Source organism: Tachysurus vachellii, chromosome 12 (genome assembly GCF_030014155.1).
Source record: "Tachysurus vachellii isolate PV-2020 chromosome 12, HZAU_Pvac_v1, whole genome shotgun sequence".
Classification (NCBI taxonomy): Eukaryota; Metazoa; Chordata; class Actinopteri; order Siluriformes; family Bagridae; genus Tachysurus; species Tachysurus vachellii.
In genome coordinates, this window is record NC_083471.1 from 6,668,433 (window position 1) to 6,695,932 (window position 27,500).

At 40.0% G+C, this 27,500-nt stretch overlaps 1 protein-coding gene across 2 annotated transcripts in view; it reads left to right on the top strand.

Moving 5' to 3' along the window:
* The window catches only part of nbas (NBAS subunit of NRZ tethering complex), a 186,364-nt gene that overhangs the window by 44,908 nt on the left and 113,956 nt on the right, over positions 1-27,500 (top strand). For both annotated transcript variants that reach the window (XM_060884210.1, XM_060884211.1), the window contains exons 19-29: positions 1-7; positions 5,043-5,147; positions 5,458-5,594; positions 9,967-10,053; positions 10,158-10,311; positions 13,353-13,538; positions 14,314-14,487; positions 17,584-17,717; positions 19,567-19,629; positions 24,069-24,191; positions 24,758-24,860. The exon at positions 1-7 is cut by the window's left edge and continues 72 nt beyond it. In XM_060884210.1, coding sequence (XP_060740193.1) covers positions 1-7; positions 5,043-5,147; positions 5,458-5,594; positions 9,967-10,053; positions 10,158-10,311; positions 13,353-13,538; positions 14,314-14,487; positions 17,584-17,717; positions 19,567-19,629; positions 24,069-24,191; positions 24,758-24,860 — 1,273 coding nt within the window. The remainder of the gene's footprint in view (positions 8-5,042; positions 5,148-5,457; positions 5,595-9,966; positions 10,054-10,157; positions 10,312-13,352; positions 13,539-14,313; positions 14,488-17,583; positions 17,718-19,566; positions 19,630-24,068; positions 24,192-24,757; positions 24,861-27,500) is intronic.

The following is a 27,500-nucleotide window of genomic DNA, read 5'->3' on the forward strand; positions in this document are numbered from 1 at the left end:
ATATGAGGTGAGAATAAAGACACCGTCACTTAACACAGCACTTTATCATCACTCAACACTCAGTCATCACTGCTAGACTACATAATTTCTTAAAGTTAATGTATCAGGGTTTTTTTTTAAATGTTTGTTTTAAACTGTTTGTTAAAAATATTAAATATCACATATTGTGTGAAGTTACGTAACTTCCATAAAGCTATTCCTGATAAATCTACATCAGGATCTTATAGCACTGCAATAGTGCTGTGTGGAGGTGCTGAAGGATTTGACTCTGAATAGTGCAACGTGCTCTCAAACAACAAAGGACTTGATCCTCCACAGCTGTTACCATGGCTACAGCATATGTTAGGGAATTTGTTAAGGTGTAATCTAACACCGTCACGACACTACACATTATAATTATACTTAAGAACAAAAAAAAACAAGCATAATATTGGCATAGCGTGATACATAATCACCATGTCTTTCAGATATACACCCACCGGCCACTTTATTAGGATACATACTAATGACTGTAAGAAATAAAAATGTAAGAAAATAAAAGGATGAGGGTGAAGATCTTAATGAAGAACAAGAAGTGTATTCCAACGTAGCAGTGACAAAACACAGGAAGTACTTTGGGTTCATCGGAGTCAGTAAGAACACGGGACAAATCCTGCTCAAGCTTTTTATACTGTTTTCCCTCTTTGTAGTTCAAATGGCGTTTCCCTTTAAATGTGTATTGGGCGTAAGAACTGAGTGTCTCCCAAATGACTGGGATACACATTGTTGTCTAGCCAGATGTCTTTAAATGTTAATCATGGTCACGTACAGTACACCTTGGCTTGGTATTGTTACAGTTATCACAAAAAGGGTTACTTTAAATGGCAATCATGATCACATACCCTTTGTTTATTGACGGTCCTTGATGTCCTGCTGCTGCTCCCATACTAACGATTTAATCAAGTTTATTCATTTAGAGTTCTGAACGTATTACCTTATGATACTTAAGCCGAAACTTTTAAGAATGATCTCGTTCCGTTGTGTATCTCGGAGTGGAATCTGGGTGCATACAATCTGTAATTTCTTACATGACCCTGCTTAGCTCTCAGAACAGATGAGGAAATTAGAACGGCGCCAGACTCACCAGAGTCATCACTGTCTCAGTATGAATTGATCCAGAGTCCTTAGGAGTGCTCCAGCACACGTAAACCCTAGACTGATTCACCACCTAGGGATCTAGAGAGCCGATTGAGACATGCACGTCGGCAGCAGGAGAGAGAGAACATCACACACTTTGGAGATGTTTATGATGTGATAATATGCTGTTTTACTAACATTGCTAATATGGAACTGACGTCACTGTCCAAGTGATTGCTAAATTTATCGGGAGGTGGGATTTAGAAAGTAGTTATGAAGCGCATTAAGTTTAGTCTTTGTATTTGAAACTTAACTGCAACTTTGAAAAGTCTGTCTCATTAAACAGATGCTAATTTGTGTCATTCGTTCCTGTTGGTCTTAACCATGGTATTGTAATGACACATTAACTTTAACTACCATCGCTGTGACCGTGCTAGTCATCTCTCAAGTCTGTGGACTGAATTATTGTTTGTTTTTTGTTTTTCCCTCAAGCATCACCAATCTGTGTTTTTTCTCTTTTCCAAATAAAGCTTAAAATCCTTCTAACTGTTAATGTTCATTTTTAATTGCAAGCATTCATGTAGTCTATTGAATAATCACTCGAGTTGCTGTGATGAGAAAATTAGCCCGTTGTCGAACTGCTCGGTTTGAGATAATCATCAGCGATTTTTAATCACTTTTTTTCCTCAATTGCGAGGCATGCAGAATGCTTTGAGATTTGACCCCAGCCCCCTGGCATCAGCTCAGACTCCAACATATTAGAAGAAAAGAATTAGATGTTTTCTCTCTTTGAGAAACCTGAGTCTATAATCTAGAATCCTTTTCTGTGCTATTATGAGTATTTTCAACTGAAAAGATGGTCTTGGGTTAGTATGTGATGGGGTAAAAATGTTAGGTAAACATTCTTGGATGCTTGGATACTCAAATTGCTCAGTAGGTGTTGGGTTCATTCTCACTCACAGTGGTTACAGCTGCAAAAGTTCATGCTAATGCATTGTTTCTAATGTTATCTGTGGTTTTTATAGTAACAACCTACACAGCTTACTTTTATGGCTCACTAACAGATTTTTTTTTTTAAAGTGTAATTGTTGATCTGGTAAAGTTTTCTTGGAGGAGAGATTTATTTAAAATTTTATTGTATTAAACAAGAGTCTATCGTGTTTCTGTCAGGTCTCTTTTAACATCCTTGCTGCTTTTTGTTCTCTTTCATGACTGTAAAGACAAAAGAAGAGAGGTTAGAGGATATAATTGAAGTTATAACAGGAACAAAGTTGATTTCCATAACCTTTAATTGTAACTGTGAATTGTTTAAAACTAGGGCTGGTAAGCGATTAAAAATTTTAATCTAATTAATTACATGATGTGGCGATTAATTAATCTAATTAATCGCATTTAATTACACATAAATATTAGTTGAGAATTTCTTGCAAAATGTCATTTAAAATGATTGTGTTCGAGGAAGATCGAACCAATATAACAAATAGCAGTTTTTTTATTTAACACAAGCCTATCACTTAGGCTACAATGGTCATAACATTTTTTTTTATTATTGAATACAAGCTTATCACTTAGGCTACAATGGCCTATCACTTAGGCTTCACTTAGGCAAAGTAGCCTTAACAGCCTCTTCATTCTGTAAGAGACGTGTGATCATATCGAGTGATGAGTTCCACCTCGTTGAAACGTCCTGTATCAGTTGCTCTCTTTGTTGTCCGATTGCTGTTTGTTGCTGATGTAGCTCCTCTGTGTTAGCAGGGCTGTGCTTAAAATGTCCTACAATTTTGCGACACTTTGTCAATGCATCAACAAATCCACTGTCCAAAGGCAAACAGTAATGGTCCTCTGCAATATGTGCGCGGCACCGGGGATGTGATCAAACGGAAGTTTTCTTGCTGCTGCAACCATATTTCGAGCGTTGTCCGTTCCGATAGTGGTCAGTTTTTCTGTAATGTTCCACTTGTCTGCCACCGTTAGGAACTGTTCGGCACATGCATCAGAATAATGCCGTGTCTCTGTTTTAAGTACCGTTAACGCGAAGGACTGAAGTGTCCAGGTAACACCTAGATAGTTGTGATTACTGATTGAAGTCCAGTGGTCTCCGGTCAGAGCAACATATTGTGATTGAGTCAATTTTTCCTGTTTTGATAGATTTTCGGTGCCATACAGCTGATTTATTCTCGAAAGTACTGTACGTCTTGCCGGTAGTGTGTAGCTTGTATCGGAAGAGATTTTCAGTCAGCGTGGTTTGGCGGAGCTTGCCTGCAGCATCCGGGGTTGTGCTAACTGCAGAGCCAGCAATATGTTTTGAGTTCAGGTGGTATTTCATGCTAGAACTACTTCGATGGTAGGCAAATTCCTTTTTGCGGAGAACGCAAAGTACTTTGGTTTTATCAGTGGCTCCATTGGAAAGAGTTTTGAATTTAAATTTGCCCTTCAGAAAGCCAGGCAGATCTGTGTCATTTGGCATCATGCTTGACTAACTCGCCACTACAGCTTATTGCAAGATGTGTAGTCGTTGGTACAGGTGTGGGGAGGGGCGGGGCGCGTTAAATGCGTTAAAAATATTAATGCGTTATTTTTTCTCATAATTAATTAATATAATTAACGCGTTAAATTACCAGCCCTATTTAAAACAATGTTTAAAATGATTTGCGGTTTCACTCATGGTTTATGATGTGTTTTGTCCGCAGTCAGTGACGGAATTCTTTAAGGTATCGGGGAAGATGTTAACAAACAAATGGAAGAATGACGATTGGCGCTTTCTGTTGCTATGATGTTAGCCACGTTGGTGAAAATTGGACAAAATTTGAAGGAAAAGTAGCAAAAATGGTGGTTAAATTTATAGTACATTAAAACTTTTAACTTTTAGAACCTTTGACCAACAGGCACTGGCACAAACTTTGTTGCATGCTCCAGTAGATGCCTACAAAATCTTTGCATCGCTGTACAAAGTTGTTGCTAAGCTACAGACTCACCTACTGGTAGCGTCTTCACCGTCAGAATCGTCCGCCCATTTTGGACAAACCATTTAGAGCATCAAAAATGCTTTTGATAACTTTTGTGGAGCTTACACTGGAGATGACTTGCACCAAATTTGTTGCTAATTAGACGAAACTTAGACACATTTTATAGGAGGAATAGCGAAAAAAATTCCAAGATGCTGAAAAATCCAGTTCAGCAGGCATTTAAATCATAGGGCATGGATTACAAATTTGGTAGTGGTGCTACAGCATTGGCAGGACTTGGACCAAATTTGGTGAGAATGTTTGTTAAACCCTCTGTAATCAATGTGCAGAATTTCACAGTCTTTATATTGGATGGTTCTGTGGGCTGCCATAGACACTGGTGCCAGAAGATAAAGAAGAGTTATAATAACAATAAGGTGCCTATACACCTTTGGTGCTTGGCCCCCTAAAATCACTGCTGTTATTGGAAAATAATTCAGTGTTCATCGCAAGTGATTTATGAGGGTGTATTAATGGATGGAGTTACACGACTCTCACTCACGCACTCGCTCACTCTCAGACGAAATATACACTAAAAGCTGTGGTGTAAAGTCAGACGATATTTGTTTTGTAAAGCGCATTTCGAACAGTAAATGAATTCAAGAGAAAATAAGAGCGCCAGATTCAATCTAAAAAATAACAAAGTACAAAACAAAACGTGTGTAAAAGGTAAGATGCTGTAATCGGCTCATAAACTCCACAGTAAAAGACAGGAACACGATCCCATCACTCCACAAGGCAACATGATAAACGTGCTAAAACCAGACAAAACAAAGGCACTTAAAGCATAAACAAAGGCACTTGAGGTAAGAAAATAACAAGAAGGTTGATTGACAATCGTGTCAGGTGATAACGAAGAGATACATATTACTAGTGGTTATTCAGAGGATTTAATCAAAGTGTGTCTGTATGTGTGTGTAGGAGATTTTGGGCGGCCCCCATGCAGCAGAGGAGAGGTACGACTCAGAATTCTTCAAGAAGTTCCGCAGTCAGAATATCGTGCTGTCAGCGAGGACCTACGCCAGGGTAAAGCTCACATCTTTTCTTCTTCTCTCTTGTGTGTGTGAGAGAGAAAGAGAGAGAGAGAGAGAGAGAATTATACATAATGGTGTAACCTCATTGTGTGCATATTGTCTAAAATATGGGATTTTCCGTTATACCGTGAAAGTATTTTTAAGTCTGGCTGAAATATGGCTACTTACAAAGACTATTAGTGGTGAAATAGCTGCAGGGGAAAATGGACACAGCCATGAATTTGACTCGTATTAATTATTCATTTATTACTCTCCCTCTCTCCCTCTCTCTCTCTCTCTCTCTCTCGCTTTCTTTCTCCTAGGAGAGTAACGTTCAAGCGCTGGATATTCTCTTCACTTATCATGGCTCAGAGTTGCTCCAGCATCGACTAGCCATCCTGTGCAATTTCCCAGAAACCACCTCTCCACATGAGTACACAGCTCTGCTGCCTGAGGCCTGGTACAAATCACACACACACACACACACACACACACACACACACATACACACACACACGCGCGCGCACGCGCGCATACAAATGCTTTGGGAGGAATCTGAACCAAAACATTCCTGCTTTGGTTTCCATGGCTGTCTAACACACTTTGCCCCAGCGTTCGAACCCGTTTGCAAAAAAATGACTATCATTGTATGCTTTTGTGTTGAAAATCTTTTCGCATGTGCTCTAGTGAATGCTGCTGGTTCAAAGAAATACGATCTAGAGCTGGTTATAAAACCTAAAGTTCAGGTATAAGGAACATCCAGGGTCATGGATGTGCACGAATCAGTGCAATCCATTTTTCTGCTTGCTTTAATGATAAGTTTGTGGAAAATTCTGGAAAATGTGCATCTGAAGCATGTTCGCCTCATCTATGGGAAAATTTCTCATGCGCTCTGGGTTAGACGGGGCATTCCGTCTCTTCACCTGTCAATCACAGCGAACTAGCCAATCATGGGTGTCTGTGAGCTCACGCATGCGAAAGAAGACACATAGCACTTTCCACTGTGTGTTCTTGCTCTCATGGACTCTTATGTAGTCTCATGTAGTCCTTTGCTTTAATCACTGGTCTATCACTGGTTAGAGGATCTTCCTTATATAATTTGATCAATTTAGGTTAGTAATTAAGGGATCATCTTATTGTCTAATCACGTGGCACAGCTCAGGACTGAACCCTTGTCGAAAGAGTGCCACGTTTTCCCGACAAACCTCTTCACGTTATACAGTATAAGCATCCGAAGTGCACAGCGTGAGGCTCGGTCTAACCTATAACACTTCTTGGCATTAACTTGTGATGAAGTTGTCGTGTCACCTCTAGAAATATGCAGTGTGTCTGCGTATGCACTGACACCCTCCAGTTACAGTATTGAAACCTGACGTGTGGAATTGCACTTCCTAAATTTACACTCGACGTCAAAGCAGACGTAGCAATAAAGCCCAGGTTCACGCTCCAGCGTTTTGCGTTTGCGCGCCGCTTTCTTTTGATATAAAGCTGCATAAGACATCGTTAAATGCTGGTGGTGTGGATTTAGGAGACAGCCTGAGGTTGTATTTGGGAGGTGTTTTGTGTGTATGTGTGTGTAGAGGAGAAAAAAAAAAGAGGGTGCATCTGTCTTTTCCCCCTACCGTCTTCGTAATGAGGGTGGTGGAAGATTTAGGGCGCATCGAGTGTGGCGGCCTCCCATTTTCTCCCTCTGTTTTTCTCTCTCTCTCTCTCTCTCTCTCTCTCTCTCTCTTTCCCTGGAGGTCAGTTGCCTTAGTAGTAAGCATCCATCATGGCTCAACAGCTGGAGGCCACTTTCTCATTTCTGCAGGTCTGAGAGGGTTTAACTGCGCCGTGGTTTTTCTCGCAGGCAAAACGGCAGGTCTCCCGCCATCTGCCACTGAGAAAACTGAGGCGAAATGAAGTCTTTTCAATATGTTTGAGGATTTTATGATCACCTGCACAGGATTTAATTAGGAAAAAAGTAACTATGTCATCTTGGATAGTCATAAACAAGCATCCAAAGTTTTACTCGTGTAACAGAAAACTACGGAAATTAAGACATAATGATGGACTTGAAGTGAAGGAAGGCTGGATGGACGGACAGACGGACAGAGACATTGAGACAGATGGAGACATTGAGACAGATAGTTGGACATTGAGACAGATGGCTAAATGGGCAGCAAAATGGTCACCTGAATGGGCAATAAAAGAAACAGTAAAATAGGCAGCTAGAGTGAGACAGACTGTTAGTAAGACAGAAGTAGTGTGTAGGATAATGGATCAGTATGTGAGCAATGAGATGGACAGCTAGAGACAGGTGGCTCTATGGGCAGTAAGACATGTCTACAGTAGCAGTGAAGCAATGAGACGGGCATGTACAGAAGCTGTAAGACAGATGTCTACTGAAGCAGCGAGTCCAACGTCTACCAAAGCAGCGAGACAAGACATTGAGAATCATAAAGACGTCTACAGAAGCAGCGAGAAGGACTGATTTTGAAAGAAGCAGCAAGACTGGTGTCTACAGAACAGTAAGAACGACGGCTACAGAACAGCGAGATGGTCAAATGTCTACAAAGTCACTGAGACAGACGGATGTCTCCAGAAGGACCGAGAAAGAAGCTGTGAGCCATTATTAAAAAATCTGAAGAAGCAGTGAGACAGAAATAAACACCAATAAGCAGCAGCGAGACAGGTACCGTGATGGACATCTAGATGATTCAGACATACTGTATAAGCGCTCAGGAAGCCAGACACTTTCGTAGCTATGCAGATCTTTTCTTCCTCCAGCCCAGGCCATGCTGTTGTAGATTACAGAGAACATGAGCAGAATAACTCAGCCGTATTGATTCCGTGTGCATGCGTGTATGTAAATGTCTTTCCTTCGAGCCGAGTTAAAAAAGAAGAAAGAGATTATTTTCTTGTAATTAAGTCTCTGAATCAATGATCACTGTCTTTCTGACCAGAATAGAAATAATCCCTTTTCTTCAATCCAGAAGACTTTTTTTTTTTTTTTTTATTCAAATTCTTCATTACAGTGTAATTATGAAGGTGAATGGCAATCCGTGTCTTTGAAAGACTGGGATTCATTATTGAATTTTGTCCTCAGGATCTGGACCTACAACTGCACTTGGTTAGTTACGCTGAGCTCAGAGCGGAGGCGTGTGAACGATATAGAAAAATATAACACCATTAGTGTATTGAATGTGGCATCATCTGTATTACTTTCTGTACTACGTTCTTACAATAGCAGGAAGGAATCATTTGTTCCAGTCGGTAACTTCCTGTCATCGGGGCTATTTTGTTCCATTTATGCAATAAAAAAAATGGAGAAATTTCTTAAAATTGTACACAGAGTCGTTTTTTTTTTTTTTTTTTTTTAGCTGGGGTTTTAATGAATAGGCCAAATAGCTGTTCTTTAGAGACTGCAGAATGAAGCTTTCACCAATTTTACTCCAGAACTTCGACAGCTTTCTGTTGAACACCGTGTCATTTTCAACCAGTCTGGCAGGGTTTGTATTTGCTATTACATTATAATTTCTTGCTCATGCTTAAAAGTGTTTAGATTAGGATAAAGGTAGAAGGTTTCCTTGTTCCGAACTTTAAATCCATCAAAATTACTCTTAACGCCTTTGGAATATTTTCTTTAGCTACACATACACGTCATACAAATCTGTGGAACTTGGTTTAACGGATGAATAAAACGTAAGAATATTAGGCCGAAAAGTCACCAGACACCTGTTCTAGAGCTTTGAAGCAAGAAATATTCCTTCTCTCTGTGCTTTAACGGTGACGTCGGACAGCACCGTCTCACGCGCCGCTCTAAAATCCCCTAAGTGTTCACTTTGCTCAAGCTCTGACAGTGAAAGCCATAGAGTATAATTTACACTCATCAATATACTCATCAACCCTTCATGCTGGACTCCCATCAGGTTAGAAATGTTTCCTCAGACTTTATATTGATTTGTCGTGACTCTTCAGTGGAAGTGGACAAGCGAGGCCAGGCCTTGCCAGCTAAATGCTCCCTACAGCAGAACAGAGCCAGTACTGTTCTCATGGTGAATGCCATCCATGCAGGCGAACTCCTCCAGTTTGTTGATGATTTATCTGACTAATTCTTATTTCCATAGTGACGTAGATCACTAATGATCTCTCAAAGCTCTGTAACGTTGACCTTTACAAACCTTATTCCAGCATGACGATGTTCCTGTGCACGAAGCAGCTCCATGAATACATGAAGGTTGGAGAAAGTTAAAGAACACGGATGTCTTGCACAGATCCTTGACTTCCCAACATCCCAACATCAGTCTGATCTCGCTAATGCTCTTGTAGCTAAATGAATCCCCACAAAGCCAACATCTAGTTGAGATCATTCCAGAAGAGCAGAGTGGAGGAGGTTATTATAACAGCAAATAAGGACCAACTTTGCATCGTCTGACGTCGCCTTTGTTTTTGGAGGACGCATGCGTTAGCTTTCACCAGTCCAGATTGCTAGCTTTCATTAGACCCACCTATCGGGGGACGAAACGGCTGAGAGAAAATTTGGTTTCAAAATAAAGAGATAAACTGAGCAGCAAGCACTTGGAAAGTCTTCTTGTGTCTAATAATCGCATCACCAGCTGCTGGTGGCGTTTCTGACACGTTCGTCAGTTGGGAGCAAGCGGACTTGGCAGGCTGTTGTTTGGCTGTTCCGTGCCGCCAGCAAGGCAGCGTGCTGTTAAAAAAGCAAAACGGTGCAAGTTGTCACAAGCATTTGGCTCACTGAGCAGCACTCCGACTCTTCTGGGAAGTCATTTTAGCCAAGCTTATTTGGAAAATTAGGTTCTGAATGCATGTTTTTCTCACTTTTTTAGTAAGGATGAGATGTCCAGCGTGGTGTTTATTCCTTGGGACGAACAGAGGCACAGAGATTTGGACTGGTGTGAAGATCCACAATGCAGGTGGGGGTTTGGCACGACTTGATGATTTTAATGGGAAATGTGAAGGGAAATAATAATAGATGCTATGCTTTTGTGTGTGTGTGTGTGTGTGTGTGTGTGTGTAGGGCTGCGATTGAGCCATGTATTGTGGATGATCCTCATTTCCTGTATGATGAGCAGCCAGAGTTGGAGAGATTTTGCACCCCCAGTCCATCCATCACACTCCTTACGGACTGGTACTTGAGCAGAGCCCAGGAGATCGAGCACAACTCACGCCAGGTACACACACACACACACACATCCATCCTTACCATACTGTCACACTAATCACTGACTGGTGCCTTTCCAGTACTCAAGATAGCTGATAGCACCCGAATATAACTCATAAGACGTTCATTAATACGAACAAGGTTCAGGCTAAAGACTTTTTTTCGTTCACACCCAAACAACAAAATCTGCTCTTCTGCCACTTTTTTGGCTTAAGCGGAAATTAAAAGAAGGCTCCAGGAGGTAATCCAACACGGAGGACTTTCTGTTCTCACGTCGATTTCTAGAAGTCATTGTGCAAATGGACTCGTGTTAAAAAAAAACGGCGCTCGTGGAGGACCTTATCTGAGCTCGCACTCCTGTCTGGCTCGCTGCTGGGAGAGCTGATGTTAATGAAGTCTGAGCTTGTTAAAGCAGACCTCGCTTAATTTTTTACACTTCTCTATACCCTTTAAACAAGGTTTTCCCTGAATTAAAAGAAGAAGAGAATGCAAAAACTTCTGCTTTCTTTCTCTGTCACTGTGTTTCTTTTCCCCAGTAACACTAAATTGTTAAAGGAAGTCTTTTATAAACCAGTTTATCCCACTGATATTGATCTCTTATCTTAAACTGAACCTGAATTTATAAGGCATTTCTAATCCTTCCACTGAATTCGAACTGAAACGCTTTACCGAAGCTGGGATCGTGTGACGTGTGCGGCATCATTTTCCCTGTTTTTTTTTTTTTTGTCTCATAAAGTCTCATTTTATAAAGTAAACATAGGAGTGATATTCCTCCTGTGTGTCAGGGGAAGAGAGAGTCTAGAAACCGTCATGTTGTAACGATATGACAACGATTTGATGCACCACTAATCATCCTAGTTAGCGAGTGGTGTGAAAATGCGCGGAAACAGACACTGAACTGAACGTTATATGTTTCTTTGCGATCTCAGAAGCAGGAAGAGAATCTGCAAGTTGGGAAATAAGTAGGTTTTGACTTTATACTGTCGTAAGCACAAGCTATGACGTATAACAAAAAAGGAGCGATTTATTCCTTTATGGTAAGAAGTAATTTGTTGTGGTTCAACGTTCCTCATGATAAATCGTCGTCTCCGACTTGATGTCAGAATGAAATGATGAATGCGTCCAAACTCGACCCTCCGCACAACACCATCACCTTCTATTGTACAAACCGGTCTTAAGTTTGTCTGTAGCTGTAAATTCTCTTCTCTTCTCTTCTCTTCTCTTCTCTTCTCTTCTTTTCTCTTCTTTTCTCTTCTCCTTTATTCTCTTCTCTTCTCCTTTATTCTCCTCTTCTCTTCTCTCCTTTATTCTCTTCTCTTCTCTTCTCTTCTCTTCTCTTCTCTTCTCCTTTATTCTCTTCTCTTCTCTTCTTTTCTCTACTCCTTTATTCTCTTCTCTTCTCCTTTATTCTCCTCTTCTCCTTTATTCTCCTCTTCTCTTCTCTCCTTTATTCTCTTCTATTCTCCTTTATTTTCTTTTCTTCTCTTCTCCTTTATTCTCTTCTTTTCTCTTCATTTCTCCTTTATTCTCCTCTCTTCTCTTCTCTTCTCTTCTCTTCTCTTCTCTTCTCTTCTCTTCTCTTATCTTCTTTTCCTCTTCTCTTCTCTTCTCTTCTCTTCTCTTCTCCTTTATTCTCTTCTCTTCTCTTCTTTTCTCTACTCCTTTATTCTCTTCTCTTCTCCTTTATTCTCCTCTTCTCTTCTCTCCTTTATTCTCTTCTATTCTCCTTTATTTTCTTTTCTTCTCTTCTCCTTTATTCTCTTCTTTTCTCTTCATTTCTCCTTTATTCTCCTCTCTTCTCTTCTCTTCTCTTCTCTTCTCTTCTTTTCCTCTTCTCTTCTCTTCTCTTCTCTTCTCCTTTATTCTTTTTCTCTTCTCTTCTCCTTTATTCTCTTCTCTTTTCTTCTCTTCTCTTCTCCTTTATTCTCTTCTCTTCTCCTTTATTCTCTTCTCTTCTCCTTTATTCTCTTCTTTTTTCTTCTCTTCTCCTTTATTCTTCTCTTCTCTTCTCCTTTATTTTTTTTCTCTTCTCTTCTCTTCTCTTCTCTTCTCTTCTCTTCTCTTCTCTTCTCCTTTATTCTTTTCCTCTTTTCTTCTCTTCTCCTTTATTCTCTTCTTTTCTCTTCTCCTTTATTCTGTTCCTCATCTCTTTTCTTCTCTTTTCTTCTCTTCTTCTTTATTCTCTTCTCTTCTCGCCCCACACAAAAAAGGACAATCAGCTGTACAATACTGAAATATTGTACTGTTCTATACTGATATTACTATTGAAAATAATCTACTTTCCTCAGACATAAACGTAAGACACGGTAGGATGTAGTTAATTGTGTGTACCGAAAGAAGAGGAAGAGATTATCTGTAATTAAAAGATGTAACGTTTGTTCGTCTCGTCGTGGTTGTTTCCAGCTGCTGGAACCCTCAGAGCAGACAGCGCACACGGAAGTGTAGATCGATATTTTCTATTTGACTACACTCTAATTATCAAGGTGTCTATTCGTGTGTGTAATTGGCTGTCTGTTGCGGTTTTTGTTGTCTACAGGGGTAGTAAGACGTGTGTTTGCTACTCCTGTAACCCTCAGCGTTTCATCCCAGAGCACTGTGTTGATCAGCGTATTTTGTTGTTAATGTCGATAAGAGGAGGTTCGTCGTGATGAATTTGCGAGTCTTCCTGATTTGTATGAGCCACGTAGACGTAGATCTCATACCGATTGGCCGTCTGTCAACAGGTAGAAGGATGATTATTGGCAGGTCGGGATGTGGAACAGATGGAGACAGGTGATTTTAGTTCACCGGTTTTTCGTCATTTTCAGACATTATGTTGCTGCGTGTGTTTTAAATCAAGGAATTTCATCCACTACTAATTTTCACCTGTTGCTATGTGGCTTGGGAGTTTATTCCCATTCTGATTGGCTCTCTTTGTTGTCGTGCGGTGTCTGATTGGTCAGTCTTCTAGCAGCCTGCTTCTGGTTGGCTGTGAGTTTCAGTATACTGCTGTTAGTGTTTATATTTTTAATCTCTGTGTGTGTGTGTGTGTGTGTGTGTGTATGTGTGTAGGTGGACTGTGCACTGTCTCTGGTGCGTCTGGGAAAAGAGCGGGAAATCCCCGGCCTGGAGCAGCTGGGTGATGACCTGGTTACCATGGAGACCCTAGTGTACGAGACATCTTACGACCTGAGCATCAGTCTGAGGGAACTGCGGCAGCTCAGTGACATTGACAAGCTCCGCCTACTTATGAAAAACGTATGCAGTCTGTCTGTCTTGATCAGTCCAGGCTTGTTTCATCTTTCTTTACACACACACACACACACACACACACACACACACACACACACACACTTTTTTCCTGCTGTTTTTTTTTTTTTCAGAATAGCTTTCTATTATTAGCAAAATATTTTAATTAGGTATTTTCTATTCATTTCTATTTTAAAATATATTTATTGTTATCATTCGAAATTACTTTAAATGGTAGAAATGAACAATTTGTCGCTTTTTTGTTTAAGATATTTGTAATACTATATTTCTACTTTTCTTTAATGCAAATTTTATTTTTTTATTTTATTTTTTATTTAGTCAGAATTAATTATTGGAGTTAGATCTGGGAGTTTGTAAGCTAATCTTCATTTGGCAGAAAGTTTGTGCGCCCCTGGCCGTAACACACACACACGTTCACACACGATTGTCCAATTTCTAGATTTGTTGTTATAATAAACTGCACTCTGCTCTTCTGGAAGGTTCTCCACTAGATGTTGGATTGTGGCTGTGTGAATTTGTGTGAATTCATTCAGTTCCAAGAGCATTAGTGAGATCAGACTCTGACCTTAAGGAGACTCCAGTTCCAGTTCATACTAGTGGTGTTCAGTGGGGTTGAGTCAGGGCTCTGTGCAGGACACTCGACATCGATCTTATTCCCTGTTAGTTTCATGACCACCGTTAAATCCTTTACTCATGATTGCTCTCACGATTGTCTCATGATTGTCTTTTTGTCTCTCGCTCTCTTTGTAATTTTCCCTCCCAGTCAAGTAAGGAGTTCTACGTGAAGAACACAATCCAGTGGATGGTTCCGTTTCTCCACCGCTGTGAGAGTCAGAAGGAGGGATCGGCTGCAGGACTCCTCAGAGAATACCTGGTGTCCCTCGCTAAGGAAGATCTGACGCTCCCACTTAAAATATTCCAACATTCCAAACCAGGGGTTAGTGTCTTTTATTCTTTCTTTCTTTCTTTCTTTCTCTCTCACTCTCTCACTCTCTCACACACACTCACATGTGCACACACACATACACACAACACACAATCATTGAGAATATTAGCTCTAAACATTGAAAGAGAGAATGTGCAACCTGCTCCCCCATGGAATCATGCAGGTAGCACTTTAAAGGTAGACACATGCAGACATACACACACACACACACACACACTCTTGCACGCACGTACAGGGAGATACACTCCTGCATGCACACACACGCGGGGAGAGACTCCTGCATGCACACATACATGGGGAGACGCACTCCTGCATGCACACACACGCGGGGAGATACACTCCTGCATGCACACATACGTGGGGAGACGCACTCCTGCATGCACACATACGTGGGGAGACACACTCCTGCACACCCACAAACACACAAGGAGACACACTCTTGCACACGCACACATACAGTACACATGCACGGGAAGACACACTTCTGTGTGCACACACACACACCCACACACACAGAGACACACTTTTGTGCACATACACACACATGCACACATATTCGCAGGGAAACACACTTCGGCGGACATACACACACACATAGACAGGGAGACACACTCCTGCGCACATGCACACACACAGGGAGACACTCAAACACACTGTAGCAGAGACAACCCCACACAAAGGTACACTAATATGCGCACACTCAGGCAGACACAGTCATACACACTTGTGCAGACAGACCTTTATACACACACACACACACACAAAATCTGTCAGGCAGAGACTGCCCACACTCCCATACACACTCCCAAGGAGACACTCTCTGTCTCTCTCCCACACACAATCAGGCAGACAGACTCTTATATACACTCCCATACACACACACAGCCAAGTAGATACTCTTCCACACACACACACACACACACACACACACACACACACAGACTCACTTCTACATCTGTAATAAAGTTAAGGCTCATTCACCCTCACCAGCTGTCACCAGTTTTTCTCTGAGAAAAGTAGGACAGCATTTAAAGCGGGACTGTGTGTGATCACGTCTATCTTTATTGTTCAACTAGGCAGAATAATGAGTCTAATAGCAGCCCGTGAAAGCGTAGTACATGACCGTTCTCTACCCTGTCAGAAATGACATGACATTTCAAAGCAGATTTATTTTAAGGATTTACATTTTCTCACGCACAGTGCGTTCAGGATTTCTACAGTCATTAAGCAGAAGATACGCAGTGACCAAAAATAAAAAAAAGTTTTAGCTCTATTCAGTGACTTGGGAGCGAATCTGGTGTCATGGTAACTCTAGGTTTGTGAGGCAGGGGACTCAGTAATGGGAACAGTAATAAGATTATTTTGACTTGGTCACTTCAATATCAGATAAGCATCAGTGAACCTGTAGGGCTATAAGCTGTACACTCCGCTGTCCTGTACACACCTTCTACTGCTATGGTGACTTCTGATTTCATCCAGTGTGGCTTACAGAAATGCTTTGAAGGCTCTTTTAATGAAAGCCTCCTCATACTGGCTCACAAGGTCACACACTAAAAAAGCACACAGACAAGAAAATAAAAGCACACAAACACTTTTTTTAACTGCTGCTACAACTATTACTGGTTCTGGTACTACTACTACTTCTATATCACGTCTATTACTGCTACTGCGAATTCTACTATTACTACTATTATTACTTTGGCTATTACTACTACTACTACTACTGTACTTCTACTACCTCTGTTACTACTATTACCACCACCTCCACCACCACTAATACTACTTCTATTACAAATTCTAATACTGCTACTGTGATTCTTTTTATTACTATTACCACTTCTATTGTTACTACTACTACTACTATTACTACTACTACTATTACCGTCACTACTACCACTACCTCTACTACTACTGCTAGTATTACCAACATTACTGAGACTTGCCACCAATACTACTACTTCAGCTGCTGCTACCAATATCACCCCAACAACTGCCACTACCACTAGTACTACTACTATTACAACTAGTACTACTACTGTTCACACAATTACGGCCACTACTACTTCGCCTATTACCATAACTACACCACTACTACTAATACTACTGCCACTACAAATACTTGTACTACCACCATCAAAACCAATACTTCTAGTATTACCACTATCACTACTACTTCTCCTATTTCCATAACTACATCCAATACTACCACTACTACTACTTCTACTGCCACTACGAATACTTGTTCTGTTACCATCACTGCTAGTACCAATACTTCGAGTTCCACTAGTAGCACTACTGTTACTACTTCCACCACTACTGCCACTACCACTACTGTTTCGACTATTATCACTAGTACGACTACTATTACCACAACTAGTAGTACTACTGTTAACACAACACAGCTAATGCCACCATTACTGCTACTTCTGTTATTACCGTTACTACTTCTACTACTACTACTGCTGCTAGTACCATGACTACTGATACTATTACTATTTGCAACAATAACTCTTCCAATTATACGATCACTAGTACTGCTATTATTACCACAACTAGTACTACTGTTACCACAACTACTGCCACTACCGCTTTTACTATTACCATAACTACATCCACTACTGCTACTAGTTCTGTTGTTGCCATTACTACTGTATTACGACCACTACTAGTACTACTATCACTGCTACTATTACCACCACTACTACTAACGATAATACCAAACTAATTTACGAACTAGCCGTGAGCAGTAATCGTTATAAACGGCCACATTTCTTTTAACGCCCAAGTCAATACATCTCATCATTATGTTCGCATATATCATGTTAATAACTTGTTCAATATAATCTATATAATCCAGGTCATTTCATCGAAAAGTAAGTTGGTATTTGGGCTTGAGTTTTCTTTTCTATCGCTGCTGCGTCGGTGAGGTATACAGTGTTTTGTTCTGTTCCAGCTCTGCTCCGCCATGACATGATGGATTACAAATGATTTTAAGAAAAAAAAAAAAAGTGAGATGAATGCGATCATTAAAGTAATTTAGAGGTTTGGTTTCTGTGTGTGTGTGTTTGGGTGTGTGGGGTTTCTCAGTGTCAGCAGAAGATCATCAGCGATCCTGACCAGCTCATGTCTGTTGCACTGGAGTGTATCTACACCTGCGAACGAGACGACCAGCTCGCACTCAGTTACGACATACTGGAGTGTCTACCTCAGAGAGGATACGGGTTAGCACACATCACTACACACGCGCACACACAAACACACACACACACTTTTAGATGCTTATAAGGGGTGCCAATATTTCTGAGTAATGTATTATAATTATTAGTAGTAGGTGTATTGTTTATTAACAGTTTATAACCATATGAATGCAGGTTCGTAGGGGTGTGTGTGTGTGAGTGTGTGTGTGTGTGTAAACCTCAGCATAATCTCCCTCCTGTCTTCCTTCAAAGTGCAAAATCTCCAAACCTAATTAGATGCCCTTATTACCCCCTTGATCTTTATTCTCACTGCCCTCTTCAATTTAACTGGAATTAAAAATGCATGATAATGCTAATCAACATTCTCCTGCTATACGAACACTCAGATGTAATAAAACATGCCGATCCCTAAACAGCAGGGGAAGAAAAGCAAATGTTGCTTTAAAAATAAATAAATAAATAAATAAATAAATCTTTTAAAGTTAGTTAGTTGCCGGAATCGAGTCCAATTCTTTCTTTAATTCTTGTGTAGAAAAAGCACATTTTGTCCACTTGAAGGTGCAGAGTGTTCTTTACAGTCCTACAGACTTCTTTCTCAAACTATTATGAATTTCTTCTTTTTTTCTCTCTCTCTCTCTCTCTCTCTCTCTCTCTCTCTCTCTCTCTCTCTCTCTCTCTTTTTTCTCACTCTTTATTTTGAAGGCTGGATCTAAAATGCCTCAGAAATCGAAGTCATTTCTCAGAAAATTGAGCTCAAAGTGCTGCTGCAGATGAAGGCGTACGGGGGAAATTTGTTTCTTGGACAAAAGGAGAAAAAAAAAAATAGCCAGTCATTTTTTTTTTGACCAATCCCCAAGACTTTCTTGTTCTTTTTCACACCTTCTGCACAAACAACAAATCATCCGGGTTCTGAGGAAAGGTTGGATCCGGATGTTGGGTCCTGGTTCAGTGGCATACACATGAGACATGAGGACCTTCTTAAGATAAATAAATTCCTCATCCTTTAACTCCACCGAATAGGAAGTCAGTGCTTTGGGATTTTTGTAGATTTTCATTGGTACCAAACTTTTAAATCTTCCTCCTGGGGGATTTATCAGATTTAAACCAACTTTGGTCAGAATGATGATATCCCTGATGTGCTGTAATGAAATTTAACCTTTTTATGTATGCATTTGTTTATTTATTTATTTGTTTATTTATTTATTCATTCATTTATTTGTTTATTTATTTATTTATTTTATTTTTTTATTTGCAAATCTCAGATCTATCTTACAGGATTGTACAGCCAATTTTTTTTTCTTTTTTTTTTCATTTCTCCATTTGTTTCAGTCCATTAGAAAAGACGTAGATGACGACCGTAAGGCTAAACCGAAACTTCCATCGCTTACATGTTTAAAGCAAGAAATAAATAGATAAAAATCCTACAGTTTATTAAATACGTTTATATTTAATTCTTCTCCAGATTTTTCCTCCAAAGCCGTTTTAGACGAGTGTAAAAGCAACTTCTTGTGTACTCCATTGTTTTCTTTTCCATATGGGAATTACAAAATAATAATAATAATAATAATAATAATAATAATAATAATAATAAATAAAAAAAATGAACTTATCTGTCCAACACATTTGTATGTTATTTAAAAAAAAATCTATTTGTGAAAAATTGTGGTTTTGAAGAAAGTGACGACAAGTGAAGTAATTTTTTTGCAGTATAAGAGGAATAAAATTATTGCTGAGTCACACCGTCGTATATCGGATACTTTTCCTCTAACAGCACGAACTGTAGTGTTTTATTCCTGCTGCTCACGCTAGGATACTGTCTGGTGTAAATTAGTCAGTGTTCAAGGTATAATTTCTCGTTTATTCTCACTTCCAGGCCACAGACTGAAACCACGAAACGGCTGCACGATCAGGTCGACTCCCTGGAGAAACATCTCAGGTAATGGCTGAGTGAAGGACGGAAAGAAGGCCACGTTGGGAAGCGAAAAACAGAAGCCCTGGAGATGGAGGCTGAAGGGCGAGAGAAAAGACAGAGGGTTTCTCTGGGATTTTCTTTGCCTTTATTTTATTTTTTTTTTCCCTTTCCAGAAGTTAGAAAGTCTGAAATTAGTTTTAGCTGGACGCTGTGGGCGAGACGCCGACTGCATGTTCGTATCCGTCACAGAGTTTCCCCTTTTAATTTGGAGGCGTCTTACATCAATGTCTTCCCCCGGATCGCTTTTTCTTTTTAATGTGACTCTTAAGAGGTGTTACGGGACTTCACATCACACCGCATATAATTATCATCGTGCTTGAAGGCTAAATTATACGTCGGGCGGCGATGAAAACCCTGCTGCGGAGTGTGTTCGTGGGTGCACATGTGTTCTAGTCGGAGGTGGAGCGATACAAACCACACAGACACACACACACACACACACACACACAAAAGCCCATATTCATAATTCATGTAAACGGTGATAAGTTGGTAATAGGTATTACCTTTTATTATGTAATTATCCCCCATGGTGCACTGCATGGCCTTAATATCTAATAATGACATGAATCATTTTAATGCAACGGTCATATGTTTAAACAATTCTAAAAGCGTTCTAAACAACACACGTACTCTAATTCTAACAGCCCACAGATTCGCTGTGATAGTGATGAAGACCAGAACCCTTAGGAACCATCGGCGCTTGTTTTTGCTCACTTCCTGTCTGCGTCGTCCCTCCCATGCTGTTAACGAAGCACGATAACGTTCCTGAACGTTCAGTTCGTACGTAAAAGCGGTGATGAGAAACGGCTTCACTTCCTGTGATGGCCGACTTCACTGTTAATATTCATTCACCAAACATCGAAGAATAGGTTTTTTCCAGGTTGGTTTTATGATTCAAGTTTCATTAGGATTAGACAACATTTGTAGAAGAAGAAGCAGGAATCTTGAGTGGCGTCATCACCTTGGGTCATGAATTTTTTTTTTTTCATTTTCTGTGAAATTTAGTTTAGGTTTTTTTTTTTTTTTTTTTTTTTTTTTTTGTGTTCCCAAAGCAGTGACTCAACCTATTCAAGACTTCAAAACCATATCAGATCAATTCACACTTTGAGAATGAGAAGAGCTTTTTTTTTTTCTTTCAATTAATTCAATTCACTTTTATTTCTATAACGCTTTTAACAATGGACATTGTCTCAAAGCAGCTTTAGTTCTGCTAAATTACCGATTTTATTTGGAAGCGCATAGCCGTCTACAGGAAAGCATCAGAAAGAAAAAAAAAACACAAACACTTTGAATCTTTTCAACTTCAATCTCACGTTTCATTTTGGGAACAAAAAGAAGTCGCTAGAATCGACATCTGGCAGTGGATGTGAAGCTTTTTTTTTTCTTTTTTTTTTTTTTTTTTTTTTTTTATAAACAAGTTTTTGTTTCTCCCTAATGCTTTCCCTCAGATGCCTTTAGGGTAAAAACGCTGATTAACAGCTCATCCTGAGAGATCGAACTCTCTTTGAACAAGTCTGTCAAATAACATGATCATCATTGTCTGGGAGTGAGATTTAACCTGACCTGCTTTTTGGTGTCCGTACATAAAACTTAAAATGGCCTTCGTTTTTAGACTGCACCTTCCAGGGAACCAACAGAATGGCTGAGTGTTGAGGGATTGTAAAGTTTTGAGTAGTGTTACTAGTTGCCCCAAGAGGTGAATTTTTGGTCTGAATATGGCCAGAACCTCCTGGTGGTCCAGCGGCAGGATCCCGTGCTTTCATTGCCGCGGCCTGGGTTCGATTCCCAGACAGGGAGCTACAGTAACAGAGCCACTGAAGAGTTAAAGGGGAGGGTTGCGTCAGGACGGGCATCCGGTGTAAAACCTACACCAGATCTCACATGTAGACCAAGTGATCCTCTGTGGCGACTTCAAACAGGGAGCAGCCAAAAGAAGAAGAAGAAGTAGTTGCTTAGATATGCCGCACTTGTGGTTTGGAAACATCACTATCCAATTTGTTTGCTTGTTCTGGACGAACCGTCCAACGTATCAAAAATCCAACTGGGTTTCGCTCCTGATGCTGTAATGCAAGTTTGGTGGAGATTCTTGTATTCTCCATCTTTTCTCCATGAGTGTCCTAAATTTGCTTAAGAATAGAAATTGTAGGCGCAGTGGCTATTTGTTTCACACCTCCAGGGTTTGAGGTTAAGGTCCTGCCTCCAGCCCAAAGACAGATTGGCATCTATACATTGTCTGCTGTGTTTGTGGTTGTGCCCTTTGATGGGCTGGCACAGTCCATAAAAGGCCCAGGGTGTTGCTTACCTTGTATCCTGACTTTCCTGGCAAGGTCTTCAGGCTCCTGGAAGGATGGTGATGGAAAATAATGATAAAAATATTAGAAGAAATAGAAGTTGCAACTTGGGATATTTGCACCTTTGGTGCTTGGCCCCCTTAAAACATGGTTACAGCAGGGTGCTTGTGCATCTTTACCGCTGAGCCTTGAAATAATTTATGATATGAGCTTCTTAAAAAGTGTTGCCAAAAAAAAAAAAATACAATTTCCTTTTCCTGCACAATAATTTCTCAGCATATTGCTAAAAAAAAAAAAATTTGGTCTGTATTTTTCTATCAATTGCATATTCTATCCCCTGTATTATAATATTCTTTCCTATAATACAGTTTTCTTTCTCTCTTCTTTTCCCGTCTCTGATTTAGTCCGTATCATAACTAGTGGGTAGGTTATGTGTCTCTGTAAATCACATCAACCCCTACCATGCCCCTTCACAGCATTGGCAACACCACAAAGCAGTAAGTCTTTTCATGGCAACTCCGAGACAGATGGAGAGAGCGTAAAAGGCAGAGCCCAATCTGTATCAGTAAAAACGAGAGAGACAAGTGTCTGTGCTAATGTGTGTGTAAGCACAAAACATCTGTGCACTAAGAAAGAACCCCATTTACTGTGCACTTCCCAGCCAAGTGCTGCGTTTGTTCGCCTGACTGCACTGACTGATGAGACTCTGATTTATGCCGACTCATTTTGTGCATCGCAGTTTCCCAAATTACACAGTTAAGCTTCTCTCGCTGGATGTGTGTGGAGTATAGAGTCATTTAACGCTGGATGGAAAGACTAATGAAGGGATAGTGAGAGGATGGATGGATAAATGGATGCATTGATGAATTGATTATCAGGTGAATGGGTCGATTTGATGGTTCGGGTTGATAAATTTGATTGATATTTTTATTAGTTAATTAATCATTAAAGGAATCCGTACTTTGGATGGTTGAATTTGACTGAAAGCTTAATGTATTAGTGGTTGAATAAATGAGTGGTCATGTGACTGGGGCTGATGGGTAATGTAGTTCTATGGCAATTTTGGCTCATATCCATAAGTTCAACGGGGGTCCTGGACTGCTTGACGAGTCTCTCGGTTGTCATCGTGGAGCTGGCAGAAGAAATGACGTCCTGTACCCAAGCGAGGCAAATACCTGAGGGGTGGAACGACGTCCAATGTGTTGCAGGACCGTGGCGTGATGACTACCACAGAGCCAGCAGGAGTGTGAACGAAGTCCCAGGTGGAGCCAGTGGGAGAATTAACAACCTCCACAAAGCAGGGGACAAAAACAAAGACAGCAAAATCTTATCAAATCGTATAACAACGAAATCTTGACAAAGACACACAGGAACCAGAACTAATGAGGAGTAATTTGAAACAGGTGTAATAGATGTAACCTGATGGGGATGATGTATTTGGATGGACAGATCAGTTTACTGATTGGATGGACTGACTTGGTGATTGACTGGTTGGTTGTTTGATTGGTTAACTGGTTGGTTGTTTTATTGACTGGTAGGTTCATTGGTTGGTTTGGTTGATTGACTGGTAGGTTCATTGGTTGGTTGGTTGATTGACTGGTTGATTGACAGAGGACTGATTGGCTGAGTGTAATTTTCTTATGGATTGTGTGCTTGGATGGACTGGTTGATTGACTGACTGAATGGTGAATTGACAGAGGACTGACTGGCTGGGTGGAAATGTCATATAGATTGACTGGTTGATTAAATAGAGGATTGACTGGAGGACTGCATAGGCATATAGATGAATGAAAAGAAAAGTGTAATGATTGAACAGTGGATGAATGGTCTAGATGAATGGAATGATTAGACTGAGAAAAACTGATAAAATAGAATGATCTTAGTTATTAATGTCCATTGTTAAAAGTGCTGTACAAATAAAAAAAAAAAATCAGTTGAATAATGGTTTAATAAATGAATGGCTTTATGCATGATGGCTGGATGGATTGATGAATTTGTGAATGGATAGTTTGATAGATTTATTTATTTTTTATTGGTTGTGCAGTATTCGAATATGGATGTATACTGATGGCAGATGTAGTTAATGTGTGTGTGTGTGTTTGTGTGTTGAAGTGTTGCTGAGGTACTGGAGAAACATTGCCTACAGAAGCCAATTTCATACATAAGAAGTAGTCAGAGAAGCAAGGAGGAGGCTCATCAACTGATGGTCAAACTCACCCGCCATGTCGGGCGCAAGTAAGACATGCACTATGTCATTTGTTCTCTTTATACACGCGCACGCACACACACTCACACAGACAAAGAATCAATGTATATGTAATAATAAGGAGCTTAATCAGGTATGGAACACACTAATCATTTATAAATACACACAAATAAACACAACAAAATCACACTATATACAAACATTACACGACTAAACTTAAAATCTTACAGGCATACATTATGCTTGTGGAACATCATTTTTCACACATGCACATGATGACTGGATAAATGACACACACACTGCACAGGATGAATCAACACACATACTGCACAGGACGAAGCACACACACACTGCACATAGACAAATGACCCCCACAGCACCGGACAAATCATACACTCCGTCACGGCACAGGATAAATCACACACTGCAAATGACACACACACACACTGCAGAAGAATAATACACTTCCTGAGGTTCTGTTATTGGGGAATAATCGAATTCACAAACTTTTTACTGAAATAATCACTGATTTGTTTTTATATAATAAGTGTTTTATCAATTATATATAAAGTCATATGAACTTTTTTTGTTTAAGAAAACCTCCCGTGAGTGAGAGTGTGTGGCGAGACTTACTGCAGGATCTACTGGACATGCAGCAGAATGTTTACACCTGTCTGCAGCCTGCCACCTGCCACCAGGTATCATACACACACACACACACACACACACACACACACACACACACACACACACAGAGTAAACAATCGCCATTTATTGTCAATTGTTTTAGACATTTTGCCTAGGAGCTCCAAAAGAACATCCTGAGTATTCAAGGTCGGGTCACTGATAGATAACGCATTAGATGAGTAAATGTGGTAGCTTAGTGGTTAAGGTGTTGGACTACCGATCAGAAGGTTGTGAGATCGAATCCCAGGTCCACCATGCTGGCTTTGCTTGGTCCCTGAGCAAGTCCCTTAACTGTATAAAGTCATAAATGCTGAAAATGCAAATTATATTAAGACATTGTAAGGAAGCCCCGCCCCCTTCCCTCAGATATTCTGTCCATCAATGTGAAACAAAATCTATTACTGTACATTCAGTTTAGATTATTAACTAGATTTATTAAAGATATTAATCATTGGAAAAAATCAAAGATGAGGAAAAAAACGTATTCGTAAAGGAATTACGGTTTTATGTTTGTGTATGATTTTATAACTACTCCACTTTCCTAAAATGGTCTAAATCTGTTGTTTGGGTTTTTTTTTTTACGGTTCCGGAAGTTTCCTTCATTCAATGTTATAATTCAAAACTGTACATCGCGATCAGGGGAAAAAATCATAATCACACACTATTTTAAATTGAGCACCAATCTGTAGCTGGGATGAACTCATCATTCAGGTCATGATGAAAGATAAACAAAGCACACACTCAGCGCTTCACCTCTGACCGCGATTCAGGATGGACTTATACACTGTGCTTGTTAGAGTATTTCTAGATGCTTATAGACTCTACTGATGGAGTTAGAAAAATAAACAGTATGGAAACAGATACGAATAATGAGTCACCTGCTTGGGAGTCATAGAGAAAACAGGGAACCTCCAGTCGCATTAACAATACTGATTTGGGATGACTGAGGGTTGGGGAGGATTCTGTGCCAGTTAATTAGCTAGCATATTAATCTCCATTTACTTTTATGGCATTTGGCAGACCAACGGTCTGAAGGGGCTTTTGTTATTATAATTCCTGTTTTGTTTTTTACACGTTTAAGAGGTAGGTCTATAGCTTTTTTAATCGGTTCTGCAGTACCGTGCATTAAACAGGAAGAAAAGGAATGTAATAACACCTTTAATTTCCCGACTTTTCCAATCTTCACAGCAAGAAGAGAGAAGAAAAAGACATTTTTAAGCTGGCGTGATTTTTCCTCTTATTATTAACCTTCTCTCTTTTATTGGAGGTAATATATAATATAGATCAATTAAATGCACAGAAAAAGATTCCCTCAGCTAGAATCTCGGAGCCTTATTTCTGGCTGTCGACGTCACGTTGTGCAGTTTCTGACCCGACGAAGCTCGTTCATTAGAGGGAACAGTAACGATCTTGTTGGATCAAATCTCACAGCTTTTTCTGGTCTGCTGTCTGATTGTGTGTGTGTGTGTGTGTGTGTGTGTGTGTGTGTGTGTGTGTGTGTGTGTGTGTGTGTTGGCAAATACTCAAATTATGCAAATATTTAAAATATTCAAAATACTCAAATGACTCAAATGACACAAATGACTCAAATGTCTCAAAATACTTAAATTAATCAAAATACTCAAATTACTAAAATACTTAAATGCTCAATATACTCAAATAGTTAAATACTGTGTGTGAGTGTGTTGCCGAATAACACTGAAATACTCAAATTACTCAAATTATGCAAATATTTAAAATATTCGAAATACTCAAATCACTGAAATACTCAAATGACTCAAATGACTCAAATGACACAAATGACTCAAATGACTTGAAATACTTAAATTATGCAAATATTTAAAACATTCCAAATACTCAAATATCCCCAGATCTGTTAAATTAAGCTGTGATTATCTCCAAACAAATCCCTCTGAAATAGCTGTTGCTATAGAAACGATATACATGCCTATGGACTATAAACGTGGGACTCGAATCTCAGCCTGCATTCCGACGAATCGGAGCGTAGTATTCATTAAGCATCATAGCATCGTGTTTCAGCACAACATTTTGTGTCTTCTTGGATCAAATCGCATTCAGCGGGAAGACGTTTCGGCTTCGGTCGACGCCGCGCTAATCGCCGGAGCGTGTCTCGCCGAGCAGAATTCCTAATGAATTTGTCCAAACTCGAGCAACCAAACACAATCCGCCCTCATTCCCCTCGTGAGTTGGGTATTAGATTCAGCTCATCGGCTCGCAGACAGAGTGGGAGTTGATATTTCATTTGCGGCGTAATTGCAGTTAACCACATTACGCTGTTAGGGATAACGTGTGCCGCAGATATTGCCTTCCGTAATGGAGACTAATGAAGGCGATCATCATTTTTATTTATTTGTTTGTTTTTTTTTCCCCTTGCGTTACGTGGGCCGGAATGAAACTCAACGGCAATAAAATATTGTGTGTCTGTGTGTCTCGCGTTTTCTTTCCATCATCTCTGTGTCGCTCTCTGGCTGAATGGTTCATGATTTTTGTAGGACAGTCAAGTGAGAGAGACGTGAGATGGAAGAAGGGAATATGAATAGAGAAATGAATAGAATTGAGAGAGTACTGATTTCCTCACCCCAAAGAGAGACGTAAAACCCAGACAGATTTAATGTCTTTTGCAGGAAAAG